At 55.8% G+C, this 14914-nt stretch overlaps 1 protein-coding gene and 1 long non-coding RNA gene across 4 annotated transcripts in view; one reads left to right on the forward strand and one right to left on the reverse strand.

The window, feature by feature from the left end:
• Window positions 1–5396, forward strand: part of LOC144225944 (uncharacterized) — a 10186-nt gene extending 4790 nt beyond the window's left edge. For 2 of the 3 annotated variants that reach the window (XR_013333481.1, XR_013333479.1), the window contains exon 3: window positions 68–139. This is a non-coding gene — a long non-coding RNA (uncharacterized LOC144225944). Of the gene's footprint in view, window positions 1–67; window positions 140–5184 lie in introns of those variants that run through there. The other variant, XR_013333480.1, reaches the window with a different exon arrangement.
• GRK6 (G protein-coupled receptor kinase 6) lies at window positions 137–14435 on the reverse strand. Its single transcript, XM_077757228.1, has 16 exons — window positions 14313–14435; window positions 11225–11320; window positions 10131–10243; window positions 9934–10011; window positions 9489–9589; window positions 9058–9150; window positions 8889–8952; window positions 8609–8749; window positions 8146–8336; window positions 7369–7406; window positions 7168–7257; window positions 5801–6009; window positions 5566–5703; window positions 2159–2296; window positions 1942–2076; window positions 137–1268 (listed from the first exon to the last, which is right to left on the reverse strand). The coding sequence occupies exons 2-16, from the start codon at window positions 11274–11276 to the stop codon at window positions 1197–1199; spliced, it is 1653 nt and encodes a 550-aa protein (XP_077613354.1). The 5' UTR covers window positions 11277–11320; window positions 14313–14435; the 3' UTR covers window positions 137–1196.
• Window positions 14436–14914: the final 479 nt, after the last annotated feature.

A 14914-nucleotide genomic window follows, 5' to 3' on the forward strand; every position in this document is an offset into this window, starting at 1 on the left:
TGGGGTACAGGGGTTGTTGGAAGGGCACTGGGGACCAGGCCCACCTCTGATCCCTTCCCACTTCCAGCAGGGCAAGGGAAGCAGGAAGACCCCTGGAACACCAGGAGCAAGAAAAGAGGCAGGCAGGGCAGCTGGCCAGGTTTGTGCTCGACTGTATTCACTCAGAGACACGTGGCAGCTTACATTGGACAAAATGAGTAATAAAAATTGGCTTTAAATATGGAAAAACCAGGACCCTGTAATCCCATGCTACCCTAACACTGGGACCAGGATGGCCATCACAATCTGGGAAGGACCAGAACTGGGGCCTGGGGTACACACCTCAGCCTACCCACTTCACACATACGCACACACTTGCGCTCACACACACACCCCACAGGCACACACAGGGAGGGATGGATTATTGCTGGGCACATGTGTCTATTGTTAAGAGGGGAAGTCTGGAATGTTTGAGAGTTGACTAGGGACAGCCCCCTCCCACTTCCCATGGCCTGGGCTGGGGGCATTTCTGCAAGAGGTGTCTTCAGGACAGGGCCCAGCATGAGGGACAAGGCGCCCTGGGAACTGGAAGGCAGAGGCAGACCCATCTGGGACAGCCTGGGCAGTGGACTGATGGGTCCCAGGGTCAGCCCAGTCTCTGGTCACACTTTGGCACAGGCCTAGGAGATACACAGGCCCCAGATCCAGCCTTGACAAGTGCTGAAGAGGGTCAGCATCGGACCCCAGAGGTGATGGCCCTGAGCCCGGGGCAGCAGAGGCAGGCAGGAGTCTCACTCGGAGGTCGGCGGTGGCGAGCACAGTGCTGGGGGCTCAAGGGCCTTGCCTGGCCCAGCCTCAGCCTGTCCGAGCTGGGCCCAAGGAGCCTTGAGTTTGGCAGTGGCCCTTCTGCCAGCTCCAGGGTAGGTCTTAAGAACGCTCTGGTTGCTATATACATTCGTACAAATACATAAATACAGAAAGCCCCGAGCTCCATGGACAAGAGCTGAAGGGACGCACCTTTGTCCCAGGGACAGCCCAGGCCTTGCCGAACTCAGCCAGACCAGAGGCTGAGGGGCAGAGGACACTGGGGACAGCTCCGGCTGTGTTCCCCAGGCCACAACTTGAGTGGACAATGGGGAAGACCACTGTGCAAAACTGTAAACAGCGCTCAGAGTAGCTGCTACCGCCAACCACCGGTAGGGGCCTCAGGCTCGGGGCTAGAGGCGGGTGGGGAGCTCGAGGCGGGTGGGGAGCTCTTCCTCACTGTCGCTGCAGTTCCCACAGCAATCCTGGAGGGATGGGGAAGACACGGAGGGAGAGACGCAGAGCGAGTGCCATTAGCTACCAGTGCCATCACCCAGGTGGGCCCTGCCAGGAGTTGCCTGGAGCCATGCTCTGGGGTGGGGGTGGGGATCCCCATGAAGGGCCTAGAACAGCAGCTCAGGCCAGACATGTGTGGACATCAGTGCAGAGGCTGCTCGCAGCAGGCTGAAGTAAGAGGGTCCAGGTGGATGTCAGGCTCTGCCAGAGCAAGACCCTGTCCAGACCCTCTCCCCTGGAGCTGGTGGAGGCAGGGCATGGGGAGACAGATGGCTAAGCAAGGCTAGCAGCTTGAAGGTGCCAGGGTGCGGGGAATGAAGTAGTGGGGGAAGGGGGAGCGGGCACCAGACTTCTTTCGCCCACATCTCGCCTCTGCCATGGAAGGGCTGCCCGTGGCTCCCCAAGGCTGGGCAGCAAGGCCAACCCACGGGGAGCCCACACTGCTCACCTCTGGAAAGAGAAAAGAGGCCGTGAGCCCAGCCAGGGATAGGGGACAGGCGGGAATGAGGCCAGAGACCCTGGGCACCCCTTGCACGGCTGGAGGATGCCCACTCCCAGCACATGCGGGCACCGGCTCTGCCTCCCACCCACCGTCCCCTGGAGTCAAGCGGGGGGCCAAGATAGGACACTGCTGGGGGTTACCTGGCGGCTGAAGAGTCTCTGCAGCAGTCCTTTCTTGGGGGGTGCAGGTGGCTGGCCCTTCCAGTCCAGGTCTGGGGGAACCGAGCCATCTAGCCCAAAGACATTCAGCTCCTGGAAGCACTCTGTCTCCACCATCTGCCAAAGAACAGGCAGCTGTGCGAGCAGCCTCCAGGGCTGCTCCTCGGGGGCTCAGACCACCAGCTGGGCAGACTCTTACCTCATTCTGCCAGGGGATGGGCACGCTGCCCGTGGCAAACTTCTGGTAGAAGTCCTGGTCAGTGGGCTCCAGCTCCACACCCTTAACTGTGGAGAATTGTTCAATGTCCAGAACATCCTTGCAATAAATGGCCTGGGGCTGTTGGGGACAGAAGTAGCAGTCAGAAGTAATGCATGCACACATGCACACCTGCCCACCTACATGCACGCAGAAAGCTCCACCCTGAAAATCAGTCCAGCCTTGGCCTGGTTGTGCCTGGACTCTTGCAGCCCTCTCTGATTTGGGGTCAGAAACTAGATACTCCATGCACTTCCATTTCTCCTCTATAAACTGGGAATCATTACTCCTCACTGCTTTCAGCTGATGAGGCTGAAAGGCCATTGCCTTTCCTAGTCGATGGCAGCTGACCTGCTGCAGCCAACCAGCCCCCACAGTGCCCTGGGGAATCAGCGACAGGCACCCCCCCACCCCCACACAGCTGTCTGGGGGTACAACTGGTGACGTGCTGCAGGCAGAATCTTAGCTGGTCCTTTCAGCTGAGCATCCCCACACAGGGCCTGGAGCTGATAGGTCCTCTGTCCCAGGATGTCCAATGGCCTGCTCCATCACCTCAAGGTTCATGGCCAACCAGAGGATTAGTCCTCCCGACTCCCCCCACCCCTGGAGCTCCTGCTGGGAGCTCACCTCACTCCAGAAGGCCACGGTCTTTTTCATCTTCATGTTATTCTCTAAATCCTACTATTAAGAATGTCAATTAAAACATAATGTGGGGCACCTGGGTGGCTCAGTTGGTTAAGCATCTGACTTTGGCTCAGGTTTATGATCTCATTGTTGGTGAGCTCGAGCCCCGCCTAGGGCTTGGTGCTGATAGTGTAGAGGCTGCATGGGATTCTCTCTCCCCCTCTCTCTCTGCCCCTCACTCACTCACGCCCTCTCTCTCAAAATAAATCAAAACAAACAAACAAACAAACAAACAAAAAACATCATAATGTAAAATGGTACAGCTGCTTTGGAATATAATCTGGAAGTTCCCCAAAAGGTTAAATGTAATGTTATCATATTAGCCAGCAATTCTACTCCTAGGTATACATCCAAGAGAAATGAAAACGCATCTTCACCAAAACTTGCATGTGAATGTCCATAGCAAAAGTATTCATAATAGTCCAAAGTAGAAACAACCCTAATGCCCATCAACTGATAAAAAAACAAGATGTGGCCTATTCATGAAATGGAGTGTTATTCAGTAATAAAAAAGGAACAAAGTACTGATACAGGCTACGTCATCAGTATGAACCTTGAAAATATGCTAAGTGAAAGAAGCCAGTCACTAAGGACCACATATTGTATAATGCCATTTGCATGAAATTTCCACAACAGGAAAATATGTAGAGACAGAAAATAGATTAGTGGTTGCCAGGGAGAGGAAAATGGGGAATGACTGCTAGTAGGCATGGGGTTTTTGTTGGGTGGGGGGGAAAGGGGTGATGAAGATGTTCTAAAATGGATTATGGTGATGGCTGCACAACTCTCAATATGCTAAAATCCATTTAATTACATACTTTAAATGAATGAATTATAAATTATGTGAATTAAATCTCAATAAATCTATTAGAAATGATATCATCATCAAACTTGCTTCTCATCTGTTGCTTCTAAAGAGCTGAATTCCAGGCCACTGATTTTCTAACTCTGAATAAAAGACCCAGGCATGGTGGGATGACTTCCAGGTTAAATGAGACGATGTGCACCGGAAGCGGAGTGTCAGGGCCAGCCCCGAGGCAGGCTGCTCTCAGTTAAATCGCTCACAGCAAGGCCCACAGCCCAGGGTCTGTGAGGCCCACAAAACACAATCGTTCACAAGCTGCAGCCCCCTAGTTGGCCTCCGCCTTCTACTCACCTCCTCTAGGCCCACCCCCACACCTCACATGTCTGCCCAACATTCTCCAAAGGCCCCCCGTCACACTTAGAATAAGACCACACGCCTTTCCCAGCCCATGCTCACTTCAGCCACACTGACCTCTTCACTGCTCTCTCTTTCTCTCTCTCTCTCTCTCTGCTGCTCCTTCTCCCTGAAATGCTCATACCCCAAAACTTGGCACAGCTCTCTCCTTCCCATATTTTAAGCTTCTGCTTAACCATCAGCTCCTCAGAGACCACCCTGTCTAAAAATACTCCCACTCCTCCTAATCATTCCTTATTGTCTTCTTAGCCTGATTTCTTTTTTTCCATTGCACTTCACATTGCCTGATACTCCTTTTTCACTTATTGCTTTATTTTGATGTGCTTCCCACTACAACATGAAGGCAGAACTGGGTCCTGTTGACCTCATGGTCTCTGAGGTCTGGAGTGTATGGGCATTCAGATATTTGGAATAAATGATCACCAATGCGGCTGACAGTCACCAACCTGGCCTGCCCAATCACCTTCCTGACTCCTCAGTGTTCCTGGTGAACTGTCAATCAGAGGACCCAGTCCTCTTACGTAAGAGAGCAGGGCAAGTATATAACCTAGTCTTGGCCAATCACAACCTTCCCTGGGACTTTATACAGAGAAGCCTGAATTCAGTGGGAGGAGGATCAACAGGTTGAAGCACAGCCAAGAGAGTCTTGGCCACACTGCATGAAATCCTGATGTTGGCCCTACTCTGAGGCTCTCTAGCCAAACAAATCAATAAGCTCCTTGCTGGACATAACTAAGTTTCAGTTGGGTTTCTTCCCCTTGAAATATGATGATTCAAGGATGTTTCTGCCCATAGAATGCCTGACCCACTGAGATGCTAGTAAGTGGGTAGGACTCTACAGGGGAGAAGTCAGTGCTGCCAGGTGTAGTGGGCAGCCACTATTCAGCCAGCTCAAAAGCCCTTACCCCCGCTGGCAATGGCATCTTGGTTTTCCTTTGGGAAACTGACCTCCCTGACTGGCAGTGGTACAGGTGGGCAAGTGATCCAAGCGTAGTAACTGATGGGCCTCTGAGCAATCCGTGGCAATAAGCACTAGCCTTAGGGTTACTTTTTTTCCCCCTTTCAGGACTTCTTTTGAAATGACTGGGCAAGAGGTACACTCTGTCTACCGAGCTGGCTGAGCTGGTAGGATGTGTCCACCACTGCTGCACCCTAGCAAGAGAAGTCGGAGAGTAAAGGCTGCATACTGGCCTGGACAGTGGAGAGGGACAGGAAGAGAGAATTCCTGCAGGGTTGTTGCAGCCCTAGACCCAGGTGTGCCAACAGTGAGATCTGTCGTGGGGCTTTCATTTGTGTGAGTCTGATGAACTGTTTTGTTGGCCAAGCCATCTGAGTTGGGTTGTCTGACACTTGCACTGAAGGTGGCCTGATGGCTCCTCTAAGAGCCCCGGGCCCGAGCCCCCACCCAGTCTTGGCCCTACCCTCAGCAGAAGCAGACAGCACTCACATCAGGCTTGAAGGGTGGCTCTAGCATGCCGGCTCCCAGTCGCTTAAAGTTCAGCTTTTTGAAGAGAGGGTGTTCCTTCACCTCACGGGCACCGCCTCCACGACACCCCAGGCGCTCAGCAGGGTCCTTGCACAGGAGCTGTGGCAGGATAGAGGCAGTCAGAGGGGCTGGGGAGAGGTGCCTGGTGCCCCCAGCCCCAGCCCTGGCCCCTTGGCCTCCTGCTGGCTTGCCATACCTGGGAGCAGAGCGAGCGGGCCTGTGGGGAAAAGTGCTCTGAGTATTCTTCAGGCACCTCCTTCACCAACCGTTCCACCTCCTCTCGCTTGATTTTCTTTTTCCTCTGCTGGAAGGGTGACTGGCCTGCGATCATCTCGTATAGGAGGCAGCCTAGTGCCCACCAGTCTGGGCTGAATGTGTACCGTTCGTTCTTTACCACCTCCGGAGCTGGGCAGGGTGTAATGGGAGTTAAGGCTGGGCAGGAGGCAGAAACCAAGCCCTGGGGCCCTGGGAATGCCCAGCACACATCAAGTGGGGCATCAGCTCAAACCTCTGCCCACCAGGCAGGCACTACCAGCAGCCTGGGGGGACCTCAGCAAGTAGGACACCACATGCCCCATCAAATGTGGCCCTGTAAGGGGCCAGGTCTTCTGATTTTTCAAGAGAAGTCAGAAATACATATTTTTTAATGGGAAGCTGTCTGGCCTATCAAATGTTGGCAACCAATTCAAATTGTTTTATTTTTTCCCCATGTTTATTTATTTTGAGAGAGGGAAACAGAGCATGAGGAGGGGAGGGGCAGAGAGAGGGAGAGAGAGAATCCCAAGCAAGCTCTGCACTGGCAGCATAGAGCCTGATACGGGGCTTGAACCCACAAACTGTGAGATCACGACCTGAGCCAAAATCAAGAGTCAGATTCTTAAATGACTGAGCCCCTCCAGGCGCCCCTCAAATTGTTTTAAAAACAATTCGAATTAAACACAAATGCAGGCCATATTAGGCCTGTGTGGTTACCAATTTGCAACCTGTGGATTTAATATCAGACAGAAGTAAGAAGAAACTCCTCTGCTGCGTACCTACTGCCTGCCAGGGTGGGCACATGGGGATTTTTGCCTCTCCTACTGCTTTTCACCTAAAAGCAACTCTGGGAGCCAGTATGATTGCTTTATGGTTGGGCAAACTGACCTGGGAGAAGCAGTATGTGACCCAAGGACACACAAGTAAGACGTGGGGCCTGTAACTGGGGCTCTATCTGCTGTGTCACATGGTCCCCAAGGGGAATACTAGGGCCGCATCTTGGCCCATACCACAGATGGGCACTCCCTCCCTGACCCTGGACAGATCAGGGGGAGGACTTCTCACCCTTCTGTGGTAGTCACCTGCAGGCCCAGCCAATAGTAGGGGCTAAGTATTTGGGCAATGCGTGATGTGGATTCGCAGGTGTGTGGGGCCCTGGCTGAGTCTTGGTCTCTTTATTTCTAAGATGGGGATATCAGCTCTTTCTACTCCCTGAGACACAGAAGACTCCCAAACAGAAGTGGTGGGACCCAGCCCAGGAGAGCAAGAGGACCCAGGAGGGAGGGGCCAGGGCAGAGGGAGACTCACCCATGTAGCCCACAGTGCCCACACGACCCTTGATGGTCTGGCCTTCTGGCACGTGCACAGCCAGCCCCAGGTCAGAGATGCGGATGTGACCTGAATGTGGGTGGATGAGTGGAGGTGGGGGGGGCCCATTAAACAGATGGGCCAGACCCTGCCCCACTCCACTGCACTCCACCGCTGTGCCCCCCCACACCGCCTACCCACCGTGGTCATCCAGTAGGATGTTCTCTGGCTTTAGGTCCCTGTGGGGAGAGAAAGGCAGGGTCAGATGTTGTTCCGTTTGTCAAGGAGCCAGATGGCACACCACCCCGTCCTGGCTCACTTGTCTCCTGGGATGGAATGTGCAGCAAGGTGCAGGAGCCATTTAATTCCAGGGTGAGAGAGAGCCCAGCCCTCACTCACAGCAGCTCTGACTTGAGAGAGCAGCTGAAGGATATACCCAGCCAGGACTCCTTCCTGGGAATCCCAAGGCAAGTGGAGAGCAGCTCCCACTGTGGGGGAGGGGGTGGGGAAGGTGGGGGCGGGGGCGGGACACAGCACCAGTAGCCTTGCTCACCACTAGTGTTAAGGGGGGGTCCCGCCCTCCCCCCACTCTGGTGGCTAACTCTGCCTTTCCTCTCAAATGGGGTTACTCATCTGTCCCCTCATGGGGCTGTTATGAGGTTCAAATGAAATCACTGCCAGTAACAACAGGCAGAGCTCCCCACTGCCAAGCCCTGCATGCCAGGCTGTGTGCACTTTACCGCAGGGAGCTGACTGGCCCAGAGAGGGATGAGAACACCAGAATTCACAGGAGTGAGCCAGACCCAGAGATTCTCGAGTCCACCTGGCATGAGCAAGTGTGGAGCCCCAAGCCCAGGCTCGGGAGGGCTCAAACTGGCTCATGCTCACGACAACAGGCCCTGCAGACCAACACATCCTTCTGCGGCCTCCACCCATGCCCAACAGCAGCCCCTGGCGAGGAGGGCTGAAGCCCAGCACCTGTACACGATGCGCTCCCGGTGCAAGTCCTCCAGGCCGCAGCAGATCTCCGCAGCATAGAAGACAGCCCGCTCCTCGGGGAAGCCAGCCTGGCCCATGTGGTAAATGTGGAACTTGAGGTCACCTCCGTTCATCAGCGTCAGCACCAGGCACAGTGCGTCCTTGGTCTCATAGGCATAGGCCAAGCTCACCTGTGGCCGAAGGGAACCATGCCTTCAAGCAGGGGCCATGGGCCACCCAGTGGCAGGGCTGGCGCCAGCCGCCCAAAAAAATCCTTCTCAGTGCCACTCCTTGGGGCCCAGCCTGCTCTCCAGGCCTGGTGTCAACACCCCAAACCCGCCCTTCCCAGGCATCTCCGAGGGTGGGGACAGGGCAGGACAGGAAGGGACCTAGCCTGGTGAGTGGGGAGGTCAGGGCAAGTGCATGGCCAGGGGGAAGGGAGGGGTCTCCTGTCTGTACTTACTACAAACCTACTGTTCACTTTCTCCAGGATCTGCTTCTCATTCAGTGCCATGGCCTCCCCTTTCCTCTTCTTGATCCGCTTCTTCTCCAGCTTCTTGCAAGCGTACATCTTGCCTGTTGCCCGCACCTGGCAGGCACACACCTGTAGCCAAGGTAGATGGGCAAGTAGGGACCAGCTGTGTCCTTCCTGGGGCTACTGGAGCTCGGGGAGGGGGGGCTGGTCCAGGGCCCACCATACCCCTCCTCCCCACTCCATCAGGGGCTCTGGCCTAGCCACTTACCTCACCAAAGCCTCCTTTGCCCAGGACTCGATACTGCCTGAAGGTGTTTTTGGTCACTGGCTGCCTGTGGGCAAGGGATTTCGGAGCAAATGCTGGCTAAGCAGGGGCCCAGGGCCCATGAGAGCCCTAGCACCTTGATCTACCGTGGGCCAGCCTTCAGGGAGCTCACCTTTCCAGCCACTTCCACTGTAGGAAACGGTTGAAGTAGATGCTGTCGAGGTAGTCGGCAAAAGGGGCCATGCTCAGGTACTCGTGGGTCAGCCTGTTGAGAGGGCCCAGCCCACCAATCAGCCCCTGACACCCTAGGTTCTCTGCTGGATGGGACGGGACCTCCTGTTATGTGCATTCTTGGCCTAAAAGGCAGCCTCATCAGCCAACCCTCTTGCTAACCCAACTAAGCAGGAGACATGCACCCATGCCAAAGCTGAAGATTCTATAGAGAGGGAAGGGAACCTGCCCAAGCTCACACAGCAAGTGCAGGACCAGGGTGAGAGGCTCAGCTCCTTCCCCAGCTGCTGGGCTGTTCACAGCCTCCCGGGGTGTGAAGGAAATCCCCTCCTCAGGACAAAATTCCAGGCCTATGGGCAGGGAGAGGCTTACCGGGTGAGCTCCTGGAAGAGGTCTTTGCAGGGCCCCTGCTCCAGCCGCTGGGAGCAATTAGTCACCAGCTGCCGGGGGACCTCAGGGATGAGGTCAGGACCCTGGAGATGGGCAATAAACAGGTCAGTGCAGGGGGCTCCCTTGGCCCGCTGCCTACACCCAGGGCAGAGATGGCCAATATCCTGGGCCTGTGCTAGGAGCAGCTGTAAGCTAGCAGTGTGCCAGCTGGCCCAGTTGCGGAACTCGGTTCCACCGCTACCCTTGAGGCAGGGTGAAGCAGAGCCACTGGCAGGCTGCCTGGCCCACCCTCCTGGGCTCCGCGCCCGTGGTCTGCCTGGTGAACCTGGAGAAGCTCCAGGGCACTCTCTGCCCAGGCTGTGGTCATTCCTCTCCCCATCAATGAGCTCTGCCCGCTGCCGTCATCTCTCCATCCCTGCTCACTCACCGTGTGGCTCAGAAAATTCTGCATTAGCCGCCGCCCACAAGCCTTCCGCTTCTCATCAGGGGTCACTTCATACTCAGCCTGCAGGGTGGGAGGCAGAGAAGCTTGGGGCCTGGGCAGAACAACAGGTGTGGGGAAATGGGACACACTTGACCTAGGAACCTCTGCCCACCCTCAGGGTTGGGCTGGGCTGCACTCACCACTCCATCCAAGAAGGCTATGCAGCGGGTCAGCTCAGGCCTCGTGGCGCAGAACTCTCGGAACAGCAGGCGCCCAATGGGCTGCCGCTCGCACAGGCTGTGGTAGTCACGCTCTGCAAGCAGGGGTAGGAGCTACTGGGTTCCTAGACCTGGAGCCTGCTGGCAGGGCACTCCTATCTGTACCGCCAAGCCCTGGGCCCCAACAGTAGCCTCCAGCCCTGCAGTATGGAAGCCACTACCTCCTTCAGAACCCTCACCACAACACTGAGGTCAGCACTACTGTTATTTCCATCACAGCTTGGGACTCTGAAACCCAGAGAAACTAAGTAATTAACTCAAGGTCACACAGCCAGGTGTATGGCTCCAGAGCTGGGCCCTCACCTCCCCCTGCTATCTTCTGGTTCACACCACCTACGTATGTCACAGTGGTGCTGGGCTTGGGTGTGGTTGTGAGGTTCCGGCCCGGCCCAGGCTAGGCCCAAACCTGCTGCCTGCCCGGCGAAAGTGCAAGAGGAAGCTGTGGCTTCCGGCAAGCTCGAGGCTAAGCCTCCTTCCCAGGCGGTGGAAGCAGCCATGGTATACTCCTTGCCCACGTGCAGGCTGTCAGAGGGGCCTAGGCAACCTTGGGGGCTGCACAGACCTGGGGCCTCAGCCAAGATAAGCAGGAACTGGCATCCTGGCCCTTCTTCTGGTCAAGGTTTTGATGCCCCCCACCTGCCACTCACCCTGCTCAGGGCAGGGCTATGCTAAGCACGGGCTTGGGGCTCCTAATGCAGTCAATCTGTGGGCTGACTCCAGCCTCCACTGTATCTTCTGTCCCTCAAACCCGAGGCATGACTCTCCTTTCCTCTGCTTCTCTTCGACTGGCCAAATTTGACCCTGCCCTACTTCCCCCCACCTACCCCAAACACCCCCCTGCTATCCTGTTTTGTACTACGCTCTCCACCCATCTCAAGCCCAGGAACTGAAACTGGGTTGGGTGGTGCACCTCAATCTTCCTGCTCCCCAGAACCCCCCAACCCTGCCCCTCTGCCCCCGGGTAAGGTCTCAGGAGACGCTCCCCCAGAACACCCAGGTCTCCACCCAGGCCTCACCGAGGCTGAGCCGCAGCTCTTCACACTGGCTGATGTGGGGGAACTGCAGCATCTGTCGCCATTTCTTGCTTTTGCCCTTGCGATTCCCACCACCACCTGTGGGAGCAAACAGGTGCTGGATCTCAAGTCCCGCTGCCACCATGCTTCCCCTGGCCACTCAGTGCAGCCCAGAGGCCTGGCCTTCTGGGCTCAGCCCAGGCACAGCACGCTCTAGGAGGCACCTCAGGCCTTCATCCCACATGTTTCAGCATGCCCTCCCTGGGCTCTAGGACACACACGGTTCCCTGGGCCCTTCTGATAGGAGTTCCTGGGCTCCTGGGCTGGAAGATCCAAGAGGGGTGATAAGGACAGGTCACCAGGTGAGGGTGGGTTTCCAGGAAACCTTAGCTGCTTCCTGGCAGGTAGGAGTTTCCCAGGTGAAGAAAGTAGAGGACATAACAGTGGTGGGAACTATGTAAGTCAAAGCACAGAAGGGAGAGATTCCAGGACACATGGGACATGCCTGAGAGATGCCAAGGACAGAGGGCAGCCTGGGTCACCAGGAAGGCTTCAGGCCCCTATTACCTGGCCCTGAATTCGAGCTATCGGAGACTCAAACAAGGTGGTGGCTGGATGCTCAGGATGCCCACTCAAAGGGTTCTGTGGCCCTGATACTGGTCTCATTTTATCTAGCTGACCTCCTATCTGTAGCTGCTGAGATCAGGGTAGCAGCTCAAATGCCTACAGAGCCAGATAGGGTAAATGTGGGCCAGATGGGAGACAACAGGGAATGGTGGAGAGGGTGGTGAACTGGAGCAGGCATGCCCCTTCCTCCAGGCAGGAATACGGATTCAGCATGGCCAGCTCTTCTGACTTTTTAGCTGGGACTCTGGACTGTCATGTGAAATACTGGTTCTCATTTTTTGTAAAAACCCATTGCAGCTAATTAGGTTAAACATGTTAGAGAGCTAGCCAGATGTGGCCCATGGGCCACAAGGTTGAAAATAGAAGGGCCTGAGTCTTGGAGCCCCATAGACATAGGTTTGAATCTCCAATTCGCACTTTAGGCCTGTCACTTGCCCTCTATGAGCCTCAACTTCTCCATACATACTTCAGATCCAAAGCCACCTCTGGAAGTATTGTCAGACTGCAAGAGTCTGTGTCCAGTACCCAGTAGGGCTGTGGCAAGAGGTGACCCTCAGCTCCAACAACTCATGGCAACCTCAGGCAGCCACTTTTCCCTTGCCTGGCCTCAGTTTCCCCTCTGCTTTACTCAGCCTTGTTTTCCTCTGGCCTGGCTGAAGGCAGGTGACATAATGGAAGGGGCTGCTCTAGGGAAGAGTTAGGTCCCTCAATGGGTTCTGTGACCGAAGCAGCCTGGAGGAGGAAATGTTGCAGGGCACCCATTGGGAAACCTGCTAGCAGCTCTCCTGCGGCCCGCACCCAGCATACTCCACAGCCATTGCTCCACTCTGAATGAGCAACAGACCCCCACCCCCAACCCGGGGCAAGGCCTCGCAGAAGGGGAACTCCTCCCCCACCCCCACAGGTCCCTCACCCAACCCTCCATCCGCTGGCCTCCCCCCACCAGTTACTTCCTCCTCCCCCTCCTCCCAGCCACATCAAGGCAGCAGCAAGAGTCACATGCAAATATCCTGTCCTGGAACTGCCACCAGGGTCAGTGGGGCTCCTCCCCAACCTAGCCTGGCCCCCTCCCTATGCCTCTGGGGGCCTAGGAAACGATGGAGGACTAAACAAGGGCTCACACCCCCAATGCTACCCCACTTGATCTTCACAGCAATTCTGCCAGACTAGGCATACCCTCATGAGAAAACTGAGGCCCTGAAACAAGGAATCCATTTGTCCAAGATCACAAAGCCTGGAGGTGCCAGAGGCAGGATTCAAACCCAGCTCCCTAGGACTACAACCCACACTCCTTTCCCACCCCAAACACGCCATGCCAATCATCTAGATTTAGGGGTCAACTGAATACATACACCAAGGGTTCCCAAACTACTTAGGGCCTCTCTTGGGAAACTGGCGAAGGCCAGGCCCCAAGCTGTCCGCCAGCTAATGAAGGGATTCCAGTGCAGCCAGTCTATGGGCCAGGGTTTAGGACTCCATGACAACAGGGATTTCTTTAAGTTTGTAGGTCCTGTCTCCAACTATTCCACAAAAAGGGTTACTAAAGTTTAGAGAGAAGAGACTTGTCTAGAGCACGCAGGTGGGAGGAGCAGAACCAGGTTGGGGTAAGCGTTCTCCAGTGGAGGTATCAGTCCATGTCTGGCCATACCACACTACACCTCACCCACGGCCTGAAGAAGCTTGTCAGGAAGTACCACACTCTCTAGCAGGCAAAGCAGTGCTCTCAGCAGGCCTGAGGCCTGAAGTGGCTATAGCCCTAGAGAGGGAGGCCTGGCCAGCCTCTCCCCACCCCTCCTCCCTAGCTGGCTAGATGACGAGGCAGAACAGAATCGGCAGATGCCCCCAGAGGCTAGGAGGAAGGCCTAGCCCCGAGACTCGATAAAGGACAGGAGATAAAAAAGGCTCTGGGCACTAAGGACCCAGCCTGCCATGCCTACTTCCAGGCAGCATCTCCCAGGGAGCAACACACACTGGGCAGGCAGGGGGTACCAGATGCTGTGCCATCTGGGGGCTCTTCTGGGCTTCCTACAGATTGTTTTGGGGGCATCCTGTGTCTAGGCCTGGGCCAACCACAATCTCACCGTAAGACTTGGGAGCTAATCCCTGGTCTGAACCTCAGTTTCCCACCTGTAAAACGGAGCAGAAAAGTGAAACAGATGACTCTTACAGCCTGGAAGCCCAGCAAAGAGTGGAAGATGACCGTGTCATGACCTCCCTGCCCTAGAGTTCCAAAAAGAAGGGTCTTGTTCACTGCTGGTCCCCAGCACCCAAGACAGGACAGGGCACATAATAGAAAGAGTGTTCCATGATTATGTTACTGGGGTGGATAATGACAGGTGAGGGCCAGACTGACCACAAGGCAGTGAGGACCAAGTCTGGTCCTCTGTGTCCCCCACAACCCTCAGAGGCCAGGTGCCTAGTTTTACTTGGGGTGGGAGCCATGAGTAGCTCAGTACACACTCACCAGACTTGCTCCCTCTGCCAGGCCTTGCACTTATAGTCCTGCCAGCCCCACATGCTCTCTTTCTTCAAAGCTCAGCTCCCACTTATTTCTGTGCCCGTTTGGCCCTCTACACCGTGGGCTTCCTGAGGGCAAAAATCATGACCCATTCACCTCTGTCCCCAGTGTTCTGAGGCACCGAGCAAGTGGCAATCATGTTGGTAGCATGTGTGACCAGCCGTTTCCCCAAACCGGGTAAGCTGTGCTATTCCAGTGGCTCGGTTCATTCATTCTTCAGACCTTTATCCTACACCAACTATGTGCGGGTCCAGGCTGGGCGCCAGGGTCTGGGCCTGCGGCACGTGGGGTAGGCTATCCTTTCTTGGGGCATCTTCTCACCTATCACCTGGGGGAAGCCTCAGAGAGGCTCTCCAAGGACCCAGGTCCCACCCTTCCCTCTTCCTTCCTCTCTCTTTCCCTCACCCGCCTCCCCCCCCCGCCGCGAGGGCGGTGGCCTGACCCCCGCCCCTTCCTGGGTCCAGGCACCCCGGGGCAGGTGCAGAGGACTACCGGCCGGAAGGGCTCGCCTATACGCGGAGTGCCGGGCGCGGAGCGCGCTGTCCTAG

The sequence above is a fragment of the Crocuta crocuta genome, unplaced genomic scaffold (assembly GCF_008692635.1).
Source record: "Crocuta crocuta isolate KB4526 unplaced genomic scaffold, BGI_CrCroc_1.0 scaffold131, whole genome shotgun sequence".
Lineage (NCBI taxonomy): Eukaryota > Metazoa > Chordata > Mammalia > Carnivora > Hyaenidae > Crocuta > Crocuta crocuta.